The 23091-nt window shown below is 47.5% G+C and overlaps 1 protein-coding gene across 2 annotated transcripts in view; it reads left to right on the top strand.

Moving 5' to 3' along the window:
* Positions 1-23091, top strand: part of zbtb16a (zinc finger and BTB domain containing 16a) — a 125714-nt gene that overhangs the window by 50369 nt on the left and 52254 nt on the right. For both annotated transcript variants that reach the window (XM_035435136.1, XM_035435137.1), the window contains exon 3: positions 2684-2781. In XM_035435136.1, coding sequence (XP_035291027.1) covers positions 2684-2781 — 98 coding nt within the window. The remainder of the gene's footprint in view (positions 1-2683; positions 2782-23091) is intronic.

Here is a 23091-nt window from a genome sequence, read left to right as displayed (position 1 = left end):
TAGACTTGCAGATAAAATAAACCTATGTGCAATGTAGGCTGGAATAAGTAATGTTGTCCTTTACGATGTTGCAATCATGATAGTTTGCACAATCACAGAACTATTAAGGATGTGCAAAGAAGACCGTGTTCACCTCAAAGTCTAAAATACAATCCGGGCATTTTATTGCAGGCTGCTGTGTGTTTATTTTTAGCAGGGCTCAGGACCTTTCTTTCCTGTCATCCGTCTGCACAGTTTGATATTTACCAGAGCAGTGGAGTCCATTTCCTTGCTTATGGGTGCAGTGGAAGTTTCCTAACAGGTTCCACACTACCTTGAACAGGTCATAGTCCAGAACACTCATTTCTTTTATTATGTCCCCCCCCCCCCCCCCCCCCCCCCCCTAGTAGATTTTATTTGCGCTGTTTGTTTGGGCTGCGTAAACAGAAACACTCGAGAAACGGCTCTCACACGCCTTGGTCCTCCTCTTAAAGACGTTTATGCATTTGGCATCGAGGTGCAAACAATGAGCTAATTACATTTCTGGGAACAATTACTGAATGCTGTAAGCATGCTAATAAAAACAAGTTTGGCTTACTACTTTTTAACAGATTGGCAGCCGGCTGACTTTGAGTGGTCCAGAGCTCCACCGCGAGCCGCTTGTGTACGGAGACCGCTATAAAAATGTAGAAAAATAAAGAGTCGGCCGCCCGGGCTGAGTTTGGGATGTCTTATTATGACTGAACATGCTCGGGGTTTTGTTTTGAAGACCCCCCCTGTCCCCCCCCCCCCGTTCCTTGACCGGCTTATCTCTCTCCGCCGGGGAAGAGCAAGGATGAGTGTGCATTCAGAGCGGCGCATCTGGAATGGATGCCGTCGGGGCTGCGCCGGGCCGTCTGCCGTGAGAAAGGCACGCAGTCACGTACACATTTACAGAGTGTTTGCGCTTCCCCGCCGGGGTTAAAAGGGGCCAAAGTACAGCCATTGTTTTACGGGAATTAGGCCCGTCTGCCCTGGCCCCGGCCCCGCCGCGCGCCGCTAAGTTGGCGATAATTCGCTTTTGAGACGGGCCTTTGAAAAAAAAAACGGCCCTCCGCCGCGGCGGCGTCGCTCGCGAACGAGCCCTGCTAATTACCGAGCCTCGTTCCACCGCGCGGCTCGGGCCTGGAGTGTCTCAGCAGGGCCAGGCACTTCCTCGTTCCGGGCTGTAATCCAACACAGAGAAGCCCGAAATCTCGGGTCCGGGGCGAAAGGTGGCTCTGCCCGCTCTCACAGCTGACCCCCCCCCCACCATCCTCCGGCTGGGCCTGGGTCAGGCAATTAACTGGCCAAATGTTGCGCTTCCCGCCCAATTTAAAGATTGACCCTTCGTTTGAAAATGATCCTCGGAGATGGATGGATTTACCTCCCCCTGCCTCCTCGCCCCTCTTCCCAGGATCCCCATGCACCCCACCCCGTTCAGACGGTAGCATGCGCATACACAGAATCTCACAGCACATCACACGTGCCGCACTCAATGGGAAACTCACCCAGCAGATAGAGCTCCCTGTCCTATGTACTGACCGCAGTCCTCCGATAAAGATCTTTACTAGAACAGAACTTACTAGAAAAGCAAATTTGTACATTGTGTGGCTTCATGCCCATTCCGCCAGCCTTGGTGTGTTTTGCCATAATCAAAATGTACTTAAAGTAACTGAATTTCAAATAAAGAAATAGGCCTAAATAGAATCCTATTAGATCCTATTTTCCGTTTTATACCCTACATTACAGGCTTTTTAATCTATGGTGGGGCCTGGGTGATGTATTGCGGTGTATTTTTGGGCTACTAAATGAAAACTTACAGGTTTGATGGTTTCTTCCTGAAGGCGTTACTGAATCTGATATTTTTACTTCCAGGTTAGAGGCTTCTGGGTCAGTTAACAATAGAGATATGTTGTGAAATCTTATTATTCTTGTGCTGTTCTCTTCCTGATCACGAGAGTATATAGTATGCAGAGTTTTTTGTTCCTGTTCTTGGATATCTCTGCTGCATGTTTGATGCCTGGTGTTGGATGTAGTCATTCAAGCAGAAAGTTGATGTAAGCTACTTGGCCGTTGATTTCTTACACTATTTCCTATATAACTCCCCTTTATATTATTTGTTGGGCTATATTTTGGTTTTGTACAGACAGAAATATAAAGCAGCAAAGTAAAATTAAAAGTATGCAGTGTGAGACACAGACTGGGTCAGAGCATGGAGGTAGCACAACATGTAATTAATACTGAAATCCTAGAAATTAACTTCCTCGTATTTTTAAGAAGAGAAGGTAGTCATTTTATAAATGTTGATCTGGATTTAGTCGACATTCGTCCTCAACTTGGACTTTTGATTTGGATTTAGAAATAAATGTAATGGTGAGTTTTTTTTTTTTCCTTCATTTTCCGGCAGTTCAGCACTCACAAGAATTATCAAACAAATCTGTTTGAAGTATTTGAGTCAAAAAATTCAGAGAAGATCCAGGCCTGAGAGTAGCTCTCGGTGGTTTTGCACTGGAAGTGAGATTCAGTTACACAGAAGTGGTTTTCTTCTCTTACGCACCTGTTTTTTTGTTTAAAAAAAAAATCCAATTCTGAGGTGTGGAGAAATGAAAGCTTTTATTGCTGGTGAAAAGGCGTTTTTCAGGAATGACACTGATGCCCCTCCATCTTTGTGTCCTGCCCGCAGGAAGCTTCACAGCGGGATGAAGACCTACGGATGCGATCTGTGTGGTAAACACTTCCTGGACAGCCTGCGCCTGAGGATGCACTTGCTGTCTCACTCCGGTAAGAACGCTATCATTTATCCATGCATTCTGTTTCACCTGTCTGTGCCTGGACGTCTTACACCTGAACACGCGCATTCTGGCTCACTCGGGCAAGAACATAACCAGGCACTGCTATATACTCTCATTCCGCTTTGTATTTCTACTTGGCATGCATTACTTGGTGGAAAAAGAAAATTAAGTAATTTAGTAATGAATTCATTCTAGTAATATAGTTCGCTATAGAAATGCTTCTGTGCATTTGTTTTAGGTATAAAAATAATAACGTTGTACAGAACCTCAGGTAGCAACAGCAAAATGTGTCGTTTGCAGACTTTGTGTCATTAAACTGAACCAAAAAGCCACCAATATAGTTAGGTTTTATGTTTTTTAAATGAATTTCTTTCATGAAGAAACATGTTTTCTCTTTCTCTTTTTTTCCTATTACACACGCACAGCCTACTCAGTTTTAACTTCCATATCTTTCATAGTATAAAAATTGTCCTTCAAGTTGAATGGGAAAAACCTTTGCCTTGTAGTGTGTTGTGTGTGTACGTACATGCATACGTCCATGGATAATGTATGTTCACGCATTCACCGGACAGCGGAATGCAGTGCTTCTCGTTGCGAGCGAGGCCTGGGTGAAATTAGCTGGTAAAGACCCTTGTAATTTAAAGCCGGCGGGCTGCAGGGATTTGGCCGAATGGACTCATCTCTGATCGAGAGCATCTTTCCGACTCCAGAGCCCATTTACACAGTTGGATTTTTACTGGAGTTCTTATTTATTTTATTTATTTATTTATTTATTTATTTATTTATTTATTTATTTATTTTTTACTGGACTTCTAAACTCGTCTCCCAGGGCTTTGAGCACAGATGGTTTATTGAACCCCAGTAAAAGCAGCGGGGTTCCGCTGCGGTTACTCACAGGCCAGGATCTGACTGAGCGGACCTGCTTTCGCCTCCCCGGAATGCCCATGCCTACGGGTTCTCAAGCCTCGGATGTGGTTCTGCCCGCGTCCGACGGCGGCCTAGGCTTCCGCGGTGTCCCTCCACGCTGCGCGGCCGCCATTTTGAGTCGAACGATAAGCAAGTCGACTGGGAAATTTTAAGCAGCCATTTTAACCTGTTCAGAATTAATTTCGGAGGACCCCTGACATAAGTCAGCTAGTGTTTGAAAAGGGACCAGCGGATTATTTTTTTAAATAGTTGCTCTGGCGTTTTATTTATTTGTTTACTGTGTCATGGTCGGGAGTTCAGGCCTTTCTTGGGAAATATTCATAATTCTGAATTCAATTAAATGTTGTCCTTTATTTTGTCTTTTAGTAAAGTTAATATTAATACAGGAATTTGTCCATACATTTGATGATGTCCATTCACAAATGATGGAGGTTTTCTAAATGTGTTTTCCCCATCGTTTCCATTGTTTTCAAATACAAACAGCTATACAATTTAAAAATAGCCTGTTTCTTAAGAAGATGGCTTTAATGGCTACCGGTTCTTCTTTCCTGGGTAGAAAATGAGTATAAAGTGTAAGTTCCTCTTATGAAAGCCATCCATTAACTGTACACTTGGCAGGTTCAAACAAATGCGTTCTGTGTGTCCGTTTGTAAAAGTGATATATTTTTTCCATGAAGATTGGGGAAAAACATTTCATGCACCTGTTGACCTGCCATATACCGCAGTGTGATGTGAAATGGTACTTCACGTTACAGTAGCATTCAAGACTTTTACGGTAACATTTAAGGTGAACCGGTCACTGAAATACTCAGCGCTTTGCTATAAATCAGCACTTTCCAATTTCCGGCAAAGCAGTTCCTAATCATCAGGGTTTTTTTTTTCTTCCAATCCCGCTGATGGTGCCCCCTCGCCCCCTTGCCCCCTTCAGCCGAGCCGGTTGAAATGATGTAGCTCACCCGCTAAGAACGTTCGGTCAAGGTGTTTGAACTCGTGAAATAAACCCTCATTGCGCTAATACAAAGCCTCGCATGCAAGCCCCCGCGCGCAATCTGCGGCTAATCAGCGGAGAGAGTTACGGCGCGGCGAGGACGGCCGGCAAGGTCAGGCCCGCCTCGGGCCCCGGGAGGGCGGGGAGGGGGCCGCGGCGGACAGTTATACGGCCGGCTCTCTTAGCGCCGCGCCGCGCGCCCATCGATCCGCACGCTCCACTGTATTTATAGGACCCGGCCGACCCGAGCGCTTCGGGTTCCCCATCGCGGCTAAACGCGGGGCGCTACCGCGCGAGCCGAGGTAAATCACAGACTCGCGCTCTGGGTCCTCTCTCCCAGCGTTACGAGCCGCAGCTGCAGGTTTGAATAGCATTTTCCAGGAACTGGCAACGGGGGTGAGGTTGGGGGGCTGGGGGGGGTGGAAGGCTGCTGTCTCAGTGCGATGAAAAAATGCACATTGGAGAGAGGGGTAGATATTTGTTAGTATTGTTATTACGCTTACTTTCATTGCACGTCCCCTAGTGTTTTTTGACTGCATGCCAGTTTTTAATCTAACGAAATCGAACGAAAATGAATTGTAATTAAATGAGTGAAAAGAGACAGTGAAATAATGCTTCCTCCTAATAAGAACGATTTAAGAACGGGTAGAGGTTATTTCTGCTTTCGGCGGCAGGGTGAAACACAAGAGCTGCCTGATTTCTGTGTGTCACCGCAGATGAGCAGCACAGCGGAGGGGAAAGTACGGAAGAGCAGGAACTGTGCTGCTCTGTCTCATATCAGCCAGCCAGAGGAAGAGAGCGAGTGTGAGGAGGGAGAGGAAGAGAGGGGACGCAGTGGAGAGAGAGAGTGCGTGAGAGAGGTATACACAGTGAGAGGTGTATAAGTGCATGCAGAGAAAGCACAAGAGCGGTAATATATACTGTACGTGTTAATAACAGCACCATTGCCCAGTGATATTTATATGTGTATTGTTTGACCATACAAATACGCTACATTTCCAAAAGTATGTGGACACCCCTTCTAATTAGTGAAAGGCCTGTATGGTATTGCTAACTAAAGCACTGTAAGCTAAGTAGTTAGCTAAAACAAACGAACTGTAGAAAGGCCTGTAGCTATGATAGGCCTACTGCAGCGTACTGCCGGTCTTAGAAACAGAAGCACAACTGAATCTTCACAGTGCACTCAAACCATAAACATTACAAAATTACAAGATTTGCGCGATATGAATTGAAGCGACTTCAACGTGGCTTTTATCACTCGCTTCATAGTTAATACAGCTACATACAGCCTTAGAGAACGAGCGTACCAGTAATTTGTATGCATGCATGCGCAAAACAATGTACTGATGTTCAAATGGTGGGGTAGCATTTTATTCAATCAGGGGTTGACCGGAACTCACTGAAAGAGGCGACTGTTATTGCAGCTCGCAACAGGTTTTGCAGTGACCGTTGCAGCACTCAGTACACAGTTTCAGACTACCTCTGGAAACAGCATCAGCACAAGAATTGTCCGTTAAGAGCTTCATGAAATGGGTTTTCATGGCCGAGCAGCCGTACACTAGCCTAAGATCACCATGCGCAGTGCCAGGCGTCAGCTGGAGCGGTGTAAAGTGCACCGCCATTGGACTCTGGAGCAGTGGAAACACGTTCTCTGGAGTGATGAATCACAGTTGACGATCTGGCAGTCTGACGGACAAATCTGTGTTTGGCAGAACTGTACGGAGTCGAAAAGTGCCAGCTGTAAAGGTTGGTGGATGAGGAAGAATGGTCTGGGGCTGTTTTTTGTGGTTTGAGATAGGCCCCTTAGTTCCAGTGAAGGGAAATATTAATGCTACAGCATACAATGAAATTCTAGAGAATTGTGCACTTCGGTTTGGGGAAGACCCTTTTCTGTTTCAATATGACAATGCCTCCGTGCACAAAGCAAGGTCCATTAAGAAATGGTTTGCTGAATTTGGTGTGGTAAGAACTTGACTGGCCTGCTCAGAGCCCTGATCTCTACCCCATCAAACACCTTTGGGATGAATTGGAATGCTGACTGCGAGCCTGGCCTTGCACCCAGTGTCAGTATCCAGCCTCACTAATGCTCTTGTGGCTGAATGGAAGCAAATCCCCGCAGCCATGTTCCAAAATCTACTGTAAAGGCATTACACTGGAATGGACGCTGTTGCAGCAGCAGAGAGTGGTCCAACTCTATCTGAATGTCCATGGTTTTGAAATAAGATGTTCAACAAGTACATATGGGTGCGATGTTCAGGTGTCCACATACTTTTGGAAATGTAGTGTTGGTTTGCCATCCTAATAAAGCATATCAGAATTGAACATTAATACTGCGAGTCAGAGAAGAGGTGCAGAGGGATAGAGAAAGAAAAAGATGATGATCCTGCTTTCATGTTGACAAAGCACTTTTGTCTCTTATACCTATTTTATAATACTATAAATGATATTTGTAAAGCATTCCAGCTGATCCAGCTGAGTATCCCATTTTTAAAAAATCAAGTTTCAGATAGTCTACCCATCAGCTTCAGTAACATGAGAGAAAAGAAATGGAGAAAGGGAGAGAATGAGAAAAGGAGAAAAAGAAATGGAGAAAAGAATGTCACTTGCATTGTACCATGTGCCCCCCCCCCCCCCCCCCCCACACACACACACACACACACACACACACAGTCACACACACACTCCACACCACCCCACCCTCTCAGTCTCTCATCTTCTGGTGTCTGTGTTTATTTTTCTTCTGGAGTTGGCAGCAAGCCAGTCCTGGGCTGTTTGCCACTGTTCTCGGTACAGTATGTACAGTGAGTCTGCTGCCAGTTTTTTTTTTTCTTTTTTTTGTTGAGGGGAAATTGTTATTATTATCGTCTGACAAATGGTTATGGTTGTAGTTTTGGGACCGTCAGATCCCCAGGGGGATTTGCATGATGAAGGGACGCGGTATCTGGCCCCGTAAACAGAGGAGCGCAGTACGGGCGGGGCGTCCAGTTGTTCTGGCTCAACCCGGATAAGGTCAGCGCGACCTGGAGCTCTGCCGTGTGAATCGGGGACTCGGCCTCATCGCCGTATGGCCTGAATCGCTCACGCGCTCCGGGGCGACTCGCGCGGTGCGCGTTATAGCCGCGTGCAGCACGCCTGGCCCCAGGAGGCGCCACATGCAGGCAGGGGCTGATGGGACAGTGTAATGCATGAAACTGGTATTTAGCTGATGCTCTGACCCAGAGCGATGTAGTGTACACAACATATTTTTGCACTTTGCAGAGTATCCGTTTTTACAGCCGGATATTTTACTGAAGCATTTCAAAGATACAATGGCAGTGTCCTGCCTGGGAATCAAACCTGCAACCTGTAGGTTACGAGCCCTACCTGTGAGTCGCCTCCTTCACTGGAAATTTCTTTCAGCTCCCTGAAAGAAAAGTGAGGTTCCATTTAATGGAATTTATTATCTTTACATCCTGTATGTCCTGATACTGCTCAGGCTAAGCAGCTCGCTCCAGGGTGCAACTGCAGTCTCATGTACTCAATGTACTAGTGCTGTTCAGGGTAAGTGGCTCGCTTCAGGGTACAACTGCTGTGTCTGTGTACTGAATGTACTGAATGAAAGGTTCCATTTAATGGAATTTATTATCTCTACATGCAGTATGTGCTGATGCGTTTCAGGTTAAGTATTTTGCTCTCGGGGGGGGGGGGGGGGGGGGTAATCCTGGATTCGAGCCAGGAGCCCTCTGGTTGTGGGTTACCAGTAACCCCACAACAATGCCGCACCTCCCCCTTCCCCCTTCCTCGTTCCACGAGTCGCGTGACTGCGCTCAGCAGTTCATCCAAGTGTCAAACGCATTCATTTTAAATACATTATTCTACAGCGCACCACATTTGTGCCCCATTTGAGTAAGCAGTTGGATAACGTAAAACCGGAATATTTCTGATCCTTTGACACAGTTGGCCCGACTCCCGTGGGATCTGAGGGGGGTCCGCAGTTTCTTGTTGTTCTGGTTCCCATGTGAGCTGAGGTGAGTGAGTTTTAGTCACCTGGCCGAGGTCCCACATGGTTAAACATTAGTCAGTCCGAGTGCGGTATTGCATGTTGCGAAAGAAAGGCAGACATCTGAAGTGATTCCCAGACATCTGCTTTTTTCGCCCTCTCATAAAAGATAAAACCGTAGCCTTATCAGGTGGTAATGTAATTAAGGTGGTGAAAATACTGGCTACTGGGTCATGCTGCCCCTGACACAATGCCCGTACTCTGCACATGCTCAGCGATCCGTGCGACTCACCCACCCCCCCGTCATGCGACCTGCGCTGCTCTGCGCCAGTTTAATATGACACCCATCTCCCATGATCCTCCAGCAACCTAAAAGGTGTACACGGAGTAATGGAGCACCCGTCGACTCAGACACCCTTGGTTTTCATTAATTAGAACGAACGACTGAATGCACGCACGCGCACATACACGCACACACACACACACACACACAGTATAGGAAAAGTCTGAGTGAGCTGTACTGTATACTGAGGAAAGCTGTGTAGGCTAGCGAGCCAACAGTGCTTTCATTAGTGGCGGAGACAGTGAGTTTGGACGGCAGTGCCCCCCCCTCCATTACACGCAGTCACACAAGCACTCGCACACTCCCCTGTCCCGGCCTGATTGACTCTGTGGCCTTCTCTCCCGGGAGCTCATTGACTTCATTAATGGGCCAGTCTCAGGCGGGCGGTGCTTAGGAAGCACCCCGCGCCGCGTGGCGGGACCTCATGTTGTCTCACGGGGCGCTTCCACATCTTTCACCAGGGATTTTGGGCCCCGTGAGAAGATCTCACATTGGGCCCCACCATCCCAGAAAATCTTATGTTCTAATATTTTTTGAGGGCCCCTGCAGGGAGGTAAAAATGGAGCACTGGCAGGACACCCCAAACCTGTGTAAGACCCACCTTCCTGGTCTGTCAGAACGTGGAGGCATAAAAAGAAGGGCCTTTCAGGGAGCTCAGGAGAATCGATTCAAGTTTGATCAGATAATCTATTTGTTACAGAGAATCTTCAAAACCGCGCCTCCACAAAGTACTGGAGAACGTAAGAGGAGCAGGAGGAAGAACCAAGGGCAGTCAGGAGAAAAAAATAGGAAATTTATTCCCTGGTCAAGAAAAATCCTTGGAAAATTGAGGCAGAGCACAAGCAGTGGAATATAGTTAACTGATTTAGTAATGCCTGTGGTCTGAAAATGTCGTTGCTTCCATTTTCAGTTGTTTATATTTTCTTGTGGCAGTTTCTTGTTGTTCTGTACATCTGTAAATAAGCGTGTGTGTGTGTACGAGAGAGAGAGAGAGAGAGCTGTGTGCGTGTGTTTGTGTGTACTGTTTTGTGTTAGCGATTATGCTTGTATGTGTGTGTTTGTGTGTGTGTGTGTGAGCTGCATGTGCGTGTTTTTGTGCGTTCTGGCTTGTGTTAGCAATTATGTTTGTGTGTGTGAGAGAGGAGAGAGTGCTGCGTGTTTTTGCTTTCATGACCTGCCCAAAAAAATGAAATGGCCTTCTGAAATGAATGGTGTGTATATGCTTCACCATGCATGAGAATGCGGGTTGATTGTCTTGCTCCAGGTTGTTTCTTAGCTGCGACGCAGGTCTGTGCTGCCTGGGCAGATGGACTATTTAGGTCAGCCCAGGAAACCGATGCTGTGGCCTGCTGAGTCATTCCTTCCTCTTTTCAACAGGTCACCTCGCTCCGGTGCCTAATTAAGCCGCGCTGACTCCCTGGCATATTTCTGCTGAGAAACGTGGCACGGCTCTGGCCACCTGTTATGCATGCGTGCACGAACGCTATGTTTGAATTATTCAGTTATTTATGCCTTTATCTAGCCCCGGTTGCCGGGTGATTTTAATATTTGTTTACTCCTTTAAGCCATTTGACAGGTGACCTTATCCAGAGCGACGTCCAGAGCGTTTGAGGCCAGACTAAATGTGCAAATGAGCGCGCTCAGTGCCTCCAGTAGGGTGACGCGACGCTCTGGCAGCAGGGACAGCGTTCCGCGGCGGCCTGCTAGCTGAGGACGGGGAACGCATACGCACTGTGAACGCAGGTTACTGAGCGCAGCCAGCAGCCAGCTGCAGTGGTGAAGCGCAGTTGCTCGCAGACGGCAGTGTGCCTCTGAAATTCCTGGTCTTTTGGGAAGCGTCTAACAGATGATATAGAGGCCTCTGAGATCACTGATCGTCTGTTGTCCTGTGCTATTTCCAGAGAGGAGGTGAGTGAGGTTGGTCAACACACTTCTGCTTCCAGTCAGTAGTCGAAGTACAGTGTCCACGCAAAGTAGTCCCACAAATCACACACGGCAGGTTTGCCAGACATAATCAATAATGCGCACAGGTCCCCTTTTTAAGATAAAAGAATTAAGAATTGCTCTCTTCGTCAGGGTTTCAATTGAGATTGTAACAGTTACCAGTTTTCTAGTCTTTAGCATAGATTCTGTTCATGAATTATTCCCCTGAAGACAGATAGCTGGGAACTTTGTGCGTGCGTGTGCTTATGTGCGTGCGTGTGCACGCTTGTCTTGGAGAAACACCTGTTTTTGCTCGCCACACCATAAGTGGATAAGGTACAGTAACAGATTTTTGGTGGGGGGGGGGGGGAAGAGGCTTTTGGAAATGGGGTGTGTGAGAGGGGAGAACAGTTGCCCAGATGGAGCGCCGGGCTCCCCTGTCCTCCTCTCCTCCCGCGCGCGCTGTAGTCAGAAGGCTTGGCCGCGCGCCAGCGGCTCCCTCAGAATGATGACATCATGGACCGCCGGCAGGTCTGGATGTTCTGCCAGCATTCCAGGGCATTTATGATCTCTCGCAGATGTGCATCCAGGAACATACTGTACCCAGACCCCAAATTAATGAAACTTGACTTCTTTCCAAGCCACATATTCCAAAATAGAGATAGTGGCTGTGACTGCCACATGAGCTTCGGGTTGGGGTGGGGAAGGGGGGAGAGGGGGGTGGGGGGAGTTGCAGATGGTGCGTTCTAAATAAAACAAAAACAACATTTGACAAATAAATCCCGCGTATAAATTTTGCGCAGGTTGATGAAATTCGCAGCCACCCAGTCTACCCCCCCTCCCCTAACCGCCCCCCCCCCCCCCCCTTCCCACCCCACACCCCCGCAGCATTAGGAAGGAGGTGACAGACAGGGTTTATAAATGGAGCAGGCTTCTGTTTGGCCGGCTGCCCTGGATTCTCTCTGGTGGTTTAAATCCCTAATACTTTCCCTGACCTGTTGATGTACATTAAACCCCTATTTAAAATAACACTTGAATTATGTTGTACATAAATCTCTTCCTTTATAGGGTTCAGGAGAGATGATTAGGCCAGTGCTAAATGGCTTTGTAATTGTATGGCCCATATTCTTCTCATCAAATTGCTGTCATGGGGTTTCTCCCTTGCTATTTTTTCCCTGGTCCATTAAGAGATGGACACTCATCTTTAATCCTGACCATTACCACTGATTGAATGGTTTCAGTCTACGCGTAGCTTTTTAAAAATTGCTTCGACTGTGATGTGGTCATTACATTTTTGAAGGTACATCCAATTTGAACACGGTTCTCTGTGCTTGCTTTGGGTGATGTCACAGAAGCTGCTTCTACAGGCTGGCTATCAAATGTTCAGATTCAGCTTCATGGACCTCTCTCCTCAGGCCTGAAGTGGCATAGTCTGTTAAACTGCATGCTTATTGGTTCTATGGCATCAGTGGACTGGGATCCACCTAGGACAGTGGTAACCAACTCTGTTCCTGGAGATCTACTGTCCTGTGGAACCCTGATTTGGCACACCTGGTTCTACTAATTAGCATTTTATTAGTTTCTCTTGCTGTTGAATGAGGTGTGCTCTGATAGGGTGGGAGTGAAAACCTACTGGATGGTAGATCTCCAGGAACGGGGTTGGTTGCCACTGAGCTGGGGCGTGTGGCGTCCAGCCAAGACTTGAGGGGATTTCTGTTACCCAGCATTCCGTGGGTTCCAGCTACAGTGTAGCTCCTCCCAGCAGTTGGTCGTTCAGAGAAGCACCTCTGTTACACTAAGCGCTAGCTCTCCTGTAGTAATATGTGGCCTGTATGGTGCAAAATGGTTACTGTCTTGTATAAGAGGAGCACACGTACAGCACACATTGCTGGAAGTAGTGCTAACCTGACCATTTAGGTTAGCAAGATTTACTGTTTTCCTAACGTGAAGCACATCTGTAAATTTTAGATTCAAAAAATAGGCAGTTGGGGGAAGGTGGGGGGAGGCAGCGAATAATAGCATGTGTGTCCTGCACGTAGCAAATGGCTTCAAAGCAAACGGGGGACAAAGTGGTGTTCCGTTTGGCAGGACAGTCTGCCTCCCATCCATCTCGTATTTTTTTATGTGCATGGTACATTCAGTTCTGCAAGGCGTTTCCTGGAATGGGCCAGGGATATTATTACTACAGGGAGGGAAATATTAAGGCCCATTCATTCCAGTGGTTCAGTTGCAGTCTCCGTGTGAACCGTTTGAAATAATTTTTCCTAAGTTCACAGCAGAAAGTGGTTTTAATCATACCAGCGAGACCTGATTAATGTCAGATGCATCACTTTATGCACAAAAAAAATCGATTAGCTGATGGGAGTAACAGTGTTAGAATCAATCTCTGTTTAAGGTATGTTTCCTTCCGGAAGTCCTTGGAAGCTGCGACTGCAGAGTTGGTATTTTAAAATGTCTGCCCTTCTAGGTCTCGCAGGCCTGCACCTTTCAGCTGACGTGAGGCACCTGTAGCACCTATGAAACGTATAGCATGTCTGCGGTCATTTTAATTGCGCAGAAACCTAGCAAAAAAAAAAAACAGGGACCGGTCGGGCTGATGCGCAGCCGTAGCGCACAGAGAGACGGCCCCTTATTTCCCCACTGTGAAGCCTGAAGCCTCCAGCCGGCCCCGGCCTCAGGCTCACGCACAGGAGTATGAAAATGCTCCGTAGAAACGGCTCTGTGCCGAAGGTGGCACAGGCAACACAGGCTGCTCCCGAAAACCGCAGGTGATTTTATTTATTTATTTTTGAGGCAGGAGTAAAAAATACGACCTCCTCCTGTAAGGAGACAACGACACGTGAACAACCCCACCTCCCCCCCAGCCCCGCATGCGAACATAAGGCAGCTCCATAAATAAATGCAAAAGTACTGGGACAGTGACACAATTTTTGTTGTTTTGGCTCAGTACTCCAGCGCATTGGATTTGAAATAAAACCGCGATCGCGAGGTTAAAGTGCCATCTGTCAGCTTTGATTTGAGGGTACTTGCATACGTATCGGGTGATCCGTCTAGGAATCACAGGGGCGGAAAAACAGGATATCGCACACACACACACACACACACACACACACACACGCCTCCTAACGTGCATGCGCGAGTGAATGAATCTAGCTGAGGATATAGCTTGTTATTTATGTCGCCTACATGTCTCTTAAAGATCAAACGCTCCATCAGTCAAAAAGACAGCACAGGCGATGCCGTTTCCCCCATATACTGTACCTCTCAAATTGCATGCAGATACTGCAGACAAATCAACAGTTTGATGTTCATTTGTCCTATAGGGAATAGGATGCACATCCTTAATGCACGTGCATTGCACGTATGTACGAATGTGTGCTCACTCTGTGAACTCAACCATCCTGTCATGCGTGTGGTATATGCTGATTAATTTGCATACGTGTACATGTGTTTTACATTGCCGTGGAACAAGCCTTGGGTTTTTTTTTACGTAATTGCACGACAGTCCATGGTCTCGGATTTAGAATCTAGCCTCGCCATTGATTTTCAGTGATGTATGAAGGCTGCTTCTGAGCATCGCCGCTGGACCACGGGTTATTTTAGGGCAAAGATTATAATTATGCCATTTCCTCCCCGCTCTTTCTTTTAATTATTTTAAAAAGAATTAGCTTTGCTAATGTTTTCGGTTAAAACAAACAAAAAAGAAGGTAAAATTCCAGCCCCTAATACCTTGTAAAAGATCCTGATCTTATTTCTTTGTCGCTGGGTATCACAGCTTTAAATCCCCCTTTGGTTGCTAAGTAGCAAGTGCCCTGTGTTCTAATGGGTTGATTTGGTATTCAGCTCCACGCCGGGTCTTATTTTTGTATGCGAGACAAAGTGTTTTGATGGAGGGTGATTGCGGCAGCGTCTGGAGGCTGTTTTGGACTTTTATGGGCTGTACAGTACACTGTGTGCTTTCTAAAACAGAACACAGACGATTGAATTTTGGATTCACTTTGTCATTTTTTTCCCCCTCTGAGCTGTTCCTGTCGAGAGAGAGAGAGAGAGAGAGGGAGTGAGGGAGAGAGAAAGAGAGAGAGAGAGAGAGAGAGAGAGAAAGAGAGAAAGACTGGAAGGGTGTGGATTAATCTCTCCTGCCGGAAATGGAGTCGCGGCACCGAAACACATTCAGTATAAAGGCGGTGGCACAAGCACGTCGAACGGGGAGCAGGACCGCTTTGCTTTGTTTCTGTCGGGGTGGTAAAGCGATGTGCTTGTTCTCCGGCATATAAAACACCGCTCTGCTGCACATTTATTTCACCGCGATCATCTTTCACATAGCTTTATGCAGCCTCCGGCGATGTAAATGGATGCCTGACAGATGGACAGATGCATTTATAAACAGATTATGATGATTATTATTATTGGGTAAGTTGTTGTGGGTCCACTAGTCAATCCTCGTGGTTGCGATGATGAACTTGAATAACTTGCACTTCAGCACAAAAAGCTTCTACGCCGATGCTTCCATTCAGAAAACGAGACGTATTTCAGGGATGCATTTGACCTCCTCCCAGGCCCACGCACGCGGGGCCCACGCACGCGCTGCTAACGTCTAAGAGCAGCGGACAGCACGGAGGGCCGGACTGGCGTGCGAGGCAGCCGTTAGCATGTCGCTATAGACGTGGGTGCAGCTCCCAGTGCACTGGTTTACAGTGGAGGCCCAGCAGGAACACGCCCGCGTGTCGAAGAGCCTCCAGAGACCGTCATCACTCCGCACGCTGAGCGAAGGCGGCTAGGCGAAGCGCCGTCAGCCGCGCTGTTTACATCAAAGCGGCGAAATGAAAGAAAAGGAGCTCGCGGGAAGGGTTCGCCCCGCGTCCCGTCCTCAATCAGTCTGGGAGCCGTTGCCCATCACGCGTTTGAAAGGACTCTCTGAGTGCTGTGATTAAGCCGTCGTAATTGATCACTGACAGCAGAAAGAGACGAGCGTTAATTCTCTGTGTGTATTCGCCGTTTGGTTCATTCAAGGAGGTGCCGCAGCATTAAAAAAAAAAAAGAAAACCGACGTCAAAGGCTGGTATAATTGGGTTGACAATCCGTCACCTCGAGCTGCTAAAGGTGACAGCTTTTCATAGTGTTAGCTGCTCAGGTTTTATATAGTTACACGATCACATGCTCACCGGCACGCACACATCCGCACGCCTTTGTAAAACTAATTAAGTTGCATTTTGCGGATGCGTTGCGCAGGCGAGAACGATGCTTCTTGTGTATTTTTACTCTTCCGTGTTACCTGTCTGAACGTAGTCTGGCACACAGTTCTCAGACTGTTGTGTCAACGGGCTACTCTCTTACCCTGAAAAACCTTGCCTGAAAGCAGGGATTGCATGGTGTTGCTTCATTCCCGTTTTTTTTTTTTTTCCCTTTAACTTTTTTATCCACATTTTTTTTTTCTTCTCCTCCAACTGCGGAGCTGCCAGTCGTATTAGTACGCCCGTCCCGTCTCTTCCGCGCCCTCCATCGATTCGGAGCGAGCGCCGGAGTGTTCCCTCAAGCGCACCGTTAGCTCTTCTCCCTTCACGGTCTTCTTCTTCTTCCTCCTCTTCCCGCTGGAGCACCAGTCCAGAGGGGCCGCAGTCGCAGAGAGGGGCTGAGGGACACCCTGACGCCCGATACCCTCCCTCCCTCACTGGGGGGGGGGGGGCAGCCAATCGTGCGTCGCCACGCGGTACCACCTGCGCACATTCGGCACAAGAGGGCTCGAGACTGGACGCCGGTCTGCGGGGCGCGTTTCTGGGGTCTCCCAGGAGGGTTGGGTTTGCTTTTTTAACTTCATTAAAAGATTCTGAAGTTGGACGTGTGAGAGAAGCGAGTCCCAGGGATATCGTTTGTTTGTGCCTCACAGAGTCATTATGAGTCAGAATTATTGGGCCTTTTTGGTTTGGCTAAACACACTGCCTGGGGTTCCATCGCACACGCCGAAACTTTTTCTCCGAAAAATGTTTATCTTAACTTCAATTTGGATGGCTGTATTCAACGATGCTTTTCAGCGGAAAACACTGATATACTTCTCTCTCTTTCTCTCAAATCTCTTTTTGGCGATATGTTCGTCAAATAATTTTCCTCTCCTGTTTTAAGGAGTGGAATGCGTGCTGAAGGCATGGCCTTGGTTGTCTGGTTGGATGTGCTGTCAGTTTGAGAATCACATTAGCATGTGTCAGTCTGGATCAAATCAAGGAATCAAACGCTTGAAATATTTTTGTCTCCTCATAATGTCATGCGCTTCGCAATTTGCATCGTGTGAGATCTTGACGTCTGAAGATGTTCCGGTCAGAATGTTGACTCGGGTGCGAGTGCGTCCTCGTCTGGAAAATAAGAGGCTTATGTAACGTCGTCTGCTGAGGTCAGCTGAGGAGACGTTGTTTGCCTCTGCCGTTTGTGCTGGAGAAAAAGAGGAACGAGAAATGGAAAGAATTAAAGAAATTAATTTCACTATGTTCTGTCGATTTCACAGTATGCTGAACAAAATCAAATGGGAACATCGTATGTCTTCAAATGCATGTAAATAAGTGGCATAATTTAAATATTTTTTATATTTAATTTTAGCACGTCCCTCAGGATTTCCTGCTGCCTATCTAGAGAATTCCTTCTATGGAATTTCTAACTCATACATATTTTTTTATTTAACTGTTTTTATTGAACACCATATGTACTTGATATGACAGAGTCACATGACCCTAACTATAAATGCTAAACAAGCAGGTGTGAAAAGCAGTCCAGATGCGTGAAAGTACTGTACAGCTCCAGGGATCCATGCTGAACAGTCTGTATGCATGAGAGTACAGAGGCCTAATGAAGTAGAGATGTGAAATTGCAGGATAAAGAGACTTTATTTTTACTGTGTCTTCATATATTGTAAAATATGGCTTGTAATTTGCGAGACTAACTATAGATGCATACATCCCACATAGTTAAACACAGATCTTAGTTCAAAATCTTTCACACAGGTGTTTGGTTTTTTCAAAAGACAAATTAGCATCTCAAAAAATGTATTGGAAAAATGAGTAATTAATTTGGGCTAAGGGAAGCTTTAGCATTTTATTCTAACAACAGAGAAAGGCAGTAATTCACGGATTTTTCTGATTTCATAATAAAAGGAATTGTGCCAGAATTTATGTCCAAAATAATTTGGGGGGTATTTTGGCTTGTGGATTCATGAACAGCTGCTGTGTTAATACCTTGTGCTGCAGATGGGAAGGGTTGTAAGAAAGCCACATGACGATCAGATTTAAACCTAATTTTCTTTGTGTTATGAATTCAGTTTTATTTTGTAAAAAAGAAAAAAGGGACTCGCTCCAGTGGTATATTAGGAAAGTTTTCTTCTCTGAAAAATTGCTCTTTATAAATGAAGAAGAAAAAGAGAACGATTGTTTGTTTTCACAGATTCAGGAATTGACAGCAGCTGTAAGTCGCTTGTTAAGTGGTTGTGGTGTGACAGTGGTGATACAACAAAAGGGGGGGGGGGGTTGCAGTGAAAAGAGAGAGTTGGGGGGGGGCGTGCAAGAGAGGCTAAATTTAAATTGTAATTGGCCGACTTCCACAAGCTTGCGGGCGTTTTAATGAGTCATAATAACTTCATTTAAAACCAGCTGAGCAGAAAATAGATTGGAGAGAAGCCTGTGGCCAGTATGGATTCACTTTTTTCTCTTTTCTGAGGCCAGGAACGACCACTTGCCCCTCTGCGTGGTCTGGTGGGCTGCTTCCTGCACGTGTCTGTGTGTGTGTGTGTGTGTCTGTGTCTCTCTCTCTGTCTGTATCACTCTGTGTCTTCTGGGTGTCTTTGTCTGTGTCTATCTCTCTGTGTCTGTGTGTGTCTGTGTCTGTGTGTCTAAAGACTCTTCAGTGGGCTGGTTTACTTCCAGGAAGCCTAAAAAAAGGAATGCGCTATAAATGAACTAGTTTTACCACAAAATAGATAAGCTTTCTGCAAACAGTTCTGCGAGCGTGAGGCAAGCGTCTGATCTCAGAACAGCCCGAGGTGCCCTTCGTCGCGTTGCCGAGGCCGCTAGCTCGCGAAGCCCGAGGCTGCGCTCGGCGTGGGGTGGAGTGGCCGGCAGTCAATCCCATTCAGCGTGCCTTAGCGTCCTTAAAATCACCAATTCTTCCTTTTCCACATCTCTTCATCACCGGTCTTATTCAGCCACCACCTTCTCAGACAGGTGGGCGCACACAGACAGACAGACCCCTACAGACCGATAGAGAGCCTGGCAGACAGATGCCGACAGAGACTGACAGACAGACAGACCAAGTCCGACAGAGTCAGACGGAGGCTGACAGACACGGGCAGGCAGACGGAGGCTGACGGACAGACGGAAAAGCGCAGGAGCGCGTAAGGCAGTGGTGCATACGTGCTGAATATTGATTGCGAGGTTAAGTACTTGTTGCCTTTGAGAGGACTGCCTCGGTCAGCGATGCCCTTTAAACAGGGAGAACGGAGTGCACTTTAATGCACAGGCTTTGAGGTGAGGGTGTCAGGGGCATTGGGGGGTTGGTTTGGGGGTGGTGGGGGGGGTTTTTGGCTTTCCTGTGCAGCCCGGCCTGTCACTCTGTCAGGAAGGTGAGCAACGGGGAGCGACCCACAGGAAAGAGGGCTGGCAAACAGGCTCTGGAATGCCTGTCGGGGCATTGTAAAAAGTTTTAGTGAGGAAGTTAATGGGCCGTCACACTGTCCACTTTTGTAAGGAAAGGAAGTTTAAGGAAGTGACTTTCTTTTTTCTTCTCTCTCTCTCTCTCTGTCCCTCTCTCTCACTCTCTCTCTCTTTCACACTCTCTTTTCTCTCTTATTCTCTTTCTCTCGCCTGTTTTTCTTTTTCTTTTTTTTTTAAATAGGGAAATGGTAAGCCTCACTTAGCTCTCACAGAACAACACATGACATAATGGAAACAGCGAGCATGTCCAGATTGTGTCATCTGGCAGATAGCGCTGACTGTTCTGGCCGTTTCTGGACTTTTCTGGCTCGCGGGAGTCCTTGCAGATGAATAGCTTCTGAACCTCAGATAATTTGTAATGGGCATAACGGAGGCCTGTTTTGGTTTTTTGAAGCCGTAGGTGGTGTCTTTTACAGCGTTGCCCCCACGGGTGAGGGAAGGGTGCGAGCGAAAATAAATAAATCCCACAAAAACAGCGGCGTGAAAGGATGCACCTGAGGGCCGTTAGTTTTGCCGTTTATAGCATTTCCTGTTGTTTCTCGGGCGTGGATTCCCCGTCCTCTCCTCCCTGCTCTGCCGACCCCACCACTGCTGGTTTCTTTTGCCATCGATGGCTTATCAGTTGTGTGAGGAGAGATGACGCGTTAGCGGATCGATCGCATTTATGGCAGAGACATCGCATTGCATACAGTAGTGTGTGTGTGTGCGCGCGTGTGTGTGTGTTTCATGGGGGCTAAGAAATGGCTCTTATATTTTACTTAAAAAAATAAAAAAATAAAAAAAAAATGTTTAATACAAAAATGCTTCTCTCCGGGATGCTGTGCAAATTGATGTGGGAGCCTCTCCTCCTGTCTCTCCTTCTCTTTCTCTCTCTTTCAGTCAACCTCCTAGAGGTCATTGTGTTGGCTGATCGGCCCTCCCCCCACCCACAGACAGGGGGCTTAATAACCCGAGGAGGGCCTTTGACAGTGTGTGACTTGAAAGCAGGAAATAATGGGCCCTAAATGCTAAATCTTTACAGGTTATTGACCTGTGGGGAAAGCATACACGCTGCCCTCAGTGTAATTTGTGTAGTTCTCCCGTGACCAGAGAGTGAGAGAGAGAGAGGGGTCTGTACCGCTTCTATTGCCTTTAATAAAACATGCCATCACTTTTCAAATAAGCTCTGTAAAGATTTTCACGCACGCACGCACGCACACACACACACACACACATTCACACAAACACACACAGACTCACACGTATATACACACACACACACACACACACACACACACTCACACGTATATACACACACACACACACACACACTCACACGTATATACACACACAAATACACCCATGTATATACACACACACACGTATACAGCCACAATCACACACACACACATTCACACAAACACACACAGACTCACACGTATATACACACAGACACACACACTCACACGTATATACACACACAAATACACCCATGTATATATACACACACACACACTCACACATATATACACACACAAATACACCCATGTATATATACACACACACACGTATACACACACACGCGCACACACACACACACATGCGCGCACACTGTGTTTTGTGCGGACTCTGATGAATATTGTGACTCCTGCTCTTCTGCGCTGTGATTTCGGTTGCTTTTTCGGGACCAGGCGGAGGACAGAGGAGCTCAGATTGCAGGACTGTACACCAGTCACCTCTTTCCCCCTCTTAAAAAAGCCCCAAACCCACCCCCCGCTCCGTCTCATTAGCCATAAAGCCATTTATGGCACAGTAAAGACATGTCAATTGACATGTCTGGTGGTGTGTTGTGAAGATGTGTGAAATCTTTTTTGTGGGGGGGTGGGAGGGCGGCGGGGTGTCGGGGGTGTGTTACTCACTGCTCGGCCTCGTGGGGTTTTATTTTTATAAAAGTGAAAAAAGCAGCAGTCCCGGCTCGCACACGGCCACTTATTCGCCTGCCATCGCTCTCTTCTGAGCGTCAGCTGAGGGGTTCCGGCGCATTCTTTCGGCCGCATGGTGGCTGGAGGCGGACCCCGGGGTCGTGTGACGAGCTCGTCGGCGACGCAGGCCCCCCCCCCCCCCCCCCCCCGCGGGCAGGGCTCCTTGGCTCAGCGCTGTCCTTCGGCCACCCCTGCCTCAGGGCCGCGGAGAAGGACGCCGAGCGGCAGCTGCATACTGGAACATTTCTGGAACATTCTTTATACTTTCTGTTCATACATTCTGTTCTCTGCGGCTGTGTGTGTGTGTGTGTGTCTGTCTGTATCTGTGTCTTTGTGTGTGTGTGTGTGTGTGTCTGTATTTGTGTCTTTGTGTGTCTGTGTCTTTGTGTGTGTGTGTGTGTCTGTGTCTTTGTGTGTGTGTGTGTGTGTGTCTCTGTATTTGTGTCTTTGTGTATGTGTGAGTGTGCGCACTTGCCTGTTTGACTGGAGACTGGAACCAGAGCAACTAATGAACCTGTTCTTTCGTGAATCCTTCTTCTCAGACTGACTCGCCTCGGTTTCGGTCGAGCTGCATCTCGCTCTGTACTTCTGAGCATGCTCTGCTCTTTTCCCTTTTCTAACACATCATTAGTTCAGCAGTCACTTAAAGGGAAAAAACATTGAGCCAGAAATTGAAAAACGTAACACTCTCTTAAACGGTGTTAAAATGAACGGTGCAGCACACTGCAAGCTGAACGGGAACTGCCTTTTCTTTGTGTAGTAACACAGCCCCCTGGGCAGGCTAGTTTCGGAAGGCGCTGGGCTTGCTGCTGGTGGTGGCGGTGGTAGCACTATTGATCGGAAACTGGGCCTCATCAGTGTTGCTCGCTTGAGACTGATGAAGGGACCTGTGACACATGGCCCAGTACCCACTTCCTGCCGCGCTCACGGCTCACCAGCTGTGCCTTTCCTCCCATACCCGCTCCCTGCCCTCTCTTTAATACAGTGTCTGAGCCAGGAGGACCGGTGGAAAGGTCCTCACATGTTAGGGATAACGGGAAAAGTATGCGCGTGTGTGTGTGTGCATGTGTGTGTGTACTCGTGCGCACCCGTGTGTGTATGTGTGTACGTGTGTACGTGTGTGTGTGTGCGCGCCTGTGTGTGTATGTGTGTGTACATGCGTGCGCGCCTGTGTGTGTGTGTGTGTGTGTGTACTTGCGTGCATGCATGTGTGTGTGTGTGTGTGTGTACTTGCATGCATGCATATGTGTGTGTGTGTGTGTGTGTGTGTGTGTGCATGCATGTGTGTGCTGGTGTGGGATGCTGTGGTGCTCCAGCGTCAGTGCTCAGTCAGGGCTTCAGGGGCAGTGCAGTCCCGGGCGCTGCAGGCTCAGACTGGGTTAAACTGACGGAGGGCCCTCGCCGACAGCGTGTCACGAGCCAGAGCGTGGACTCACATGCCCCCCGATCTGCCCCAGGCCTGAGCGGTGAAACAGCTCCATTGTGCAGGGG

Source organism: Anguilla anguilla, chromosome 9 (genome assembly GCF_013347855.1).
Source record: "Anguilla anguilla isolate fAngAng1 chromosome 9, fAngAng1.pri, whole genome shotgun sequence".
NCBI lineage: Eukaryota > Metazoa > Chordata > Actinopteri > Anguilliformes > Anguillidae > Anguilla > Anguilla anguilla.
This window is presented reverse-complemented; position numbering and strand designations above follow the sequence as displayed.